We start from the raw sequence: 1696 nt of genomic DNA, 5'->3' as shown, positions 1-1696 counted from the left end.
CTAAACCACCCCCTTTCAAAAAAACAAAAACCTCAGCTCCTGCAAGCTGCTGACTCATGGATGCCTTTTTGTCCCGGTTGGTGCCACCAACCGGGACCAAAGGCCTTCCTGCCTGGGCTCGCCGCAGCGGCAATGTGGAGGCCCATCTGTCCCGGTTGGTGTAAGAACCGGGACTAAAGGTTTAGGGCTTTAGTAACAACTCTTTAGCCCCGGTTCCCCTACCAGGACAAATGGGCCTTACGAACCGGGACAAATGGCCATTTTTCTACCAGGGGTGCCTGACGCATCACATGACCAAGTGAAGACATCAGCCTCCGTTTCATCCCTAGCCACCGTAACAATGGCCTACTGAAGGTGAATGAGCTGCATATGGGGTAGTGAAGGAGAGCTGCCTAACGATGTCATGTAGCCACGCGTCCTGGAGTAGTGCATGCTAGAAAGTTCTCTTGCTCTTGGTTCGCTTGTCGACCATTGCGGCGATCAGAGGTGCAATATATCTGATTGCGAAGCCGTGTATCCACCTATCTGTCCAAAATAGGACCGAGGAGCCTTCTCCAACTTTGATGAGAACCATGCTATCAAACACTGCTTTGGCCTCCTCGTCAACCATGAGGTGCAGGCCTTGCCGAGGCCTGTTGGGGTCCGTCCTTCTAAGCCATTCCCAACGGACACACATGGCCAGACCTTGAAGCTCAAGGTTCTTGACGCCCAAACCGCCAAAGCAAATAGTCTGCCAAGCCACCAAACATTGCCCTCCATTTACCACCTCTTTTCCTGCCCAGAAAAAAGCTCTCATCCACTTGTCCACCTCTTCGAACACCCATTGCGGCGCGTCCATGACTAGCAAATGGTGGATCGGCCTCGCCGCGATCACACTTTTGACAAGCACAAGCCTACCCAGCCTTTGGATCAGCCCACGTTGCCAAGCCGGGATGAAGTTCTAGACCTGATCAAGCATAGGCTGCCAGGGCGTTACAAGTTGGTGTCAGAGCCGACCCTTGTGGTTACACGGATGGTTGCGGACAGGTGCGTGGTCATGTTGTTCGTGACGTTTGTGACCCGTCGTGGCACACGGCATGGCACACGTACTGGACTGGAAGCACGGACGTATGTGCCAAGAGGGAACGTTCCTGTGGCCCGACGAGGACGTCGGTTCCTCTGAGTGGGGGTGTATGTGATGGTATGGCTTATTAGGGATGATAAACTACTCATATCAATAAGGAATTCCTTCTTTTTCCGTAGCCCATTCGGACAGAACTCCAAAGTTAAGCGTGCTCAACTTGGAGTAGTGTCAGGATGGGTGACCGACCGGGAAGTTGCTCCCGGGTGCGCATGAGTGAGGACAAAGTGCGTAGAAAAGACTAGTATTGATCTGTGGGGCCAGTCTAGATCCCGCCAGGTGTAATGACTACCGGCGGGTGTGTCCGGGGCATTACACTACCATTGAACTTTGGAAAGCTTGTGGATACCTAGCTGCAGCCCTACGTATTTGCAAGGGAAAGCACCCAGTTGGCAGTTAAGGAACTGCTGCACTCTTTTGGCATCTCCTGGTTGTCCTTGGGTGAGTATAGCTGAGGTTTTGCGGTAGTTGACTCTCAGGCCGGAGGCATGGCCAAACGCATGAAGGACATCCCTTACATAGGCAAGGTCTTTCTCTGTGGGTCGCACAAAAAGTGCTACGTCATCTGCGTATAAG

General features: G+C 52.8%; 1 protein-coding gene across 1 annotated transcript; it reads right to left on the bottom strand.

Moving 5' to 3' along the window:
* Positions 1 to 433: 433 nt before the first annotated feature.
* Positions 434 to 838, bottom strand: LOC147988702 (uncharacterized). Its single transcript, XM_087535603.1, has one exon. It carries the CDS (start codon positions 836 to 838, stop codon positions 434 to 436), a length of 405 nt encoding a protein of 134 aa, XP_087391729.1.
* Between the last annotated feature and the right edge of the window lie 858 nt (positions 839 to 1696).

The sequence above is a fragment of the Triticum urartu genome, chromosome 1A (genome assembly GCF_056163025.1).
Source record: "Triticum urartu cultivar PI428250 chromosome 1A, HENAU_Tu73, whole genome shotgun sequence".
NCBI classification, from domain to species: Eukaryota; Viridiplantae; Streptophyta; class Magnoliopsida; order Poales; family Poaceae; genus Triticum; species Triticum urartu.
The sequence above is the reverse complement of the archived record's forward strand: the minus strand, read 5'-3'. Positions and strand labels throughout refer to the sequence as shown.

What these genes read in the sequence shown, in the direction of transcription:
- LOC147988702 (XM_087535603.1), bottom strand. Translation starts at nt 838, where the DNA reads ATGGACGCGCCGCAATGGGTGTTCGAAGAGGTGGACAAGTGGATGAGA.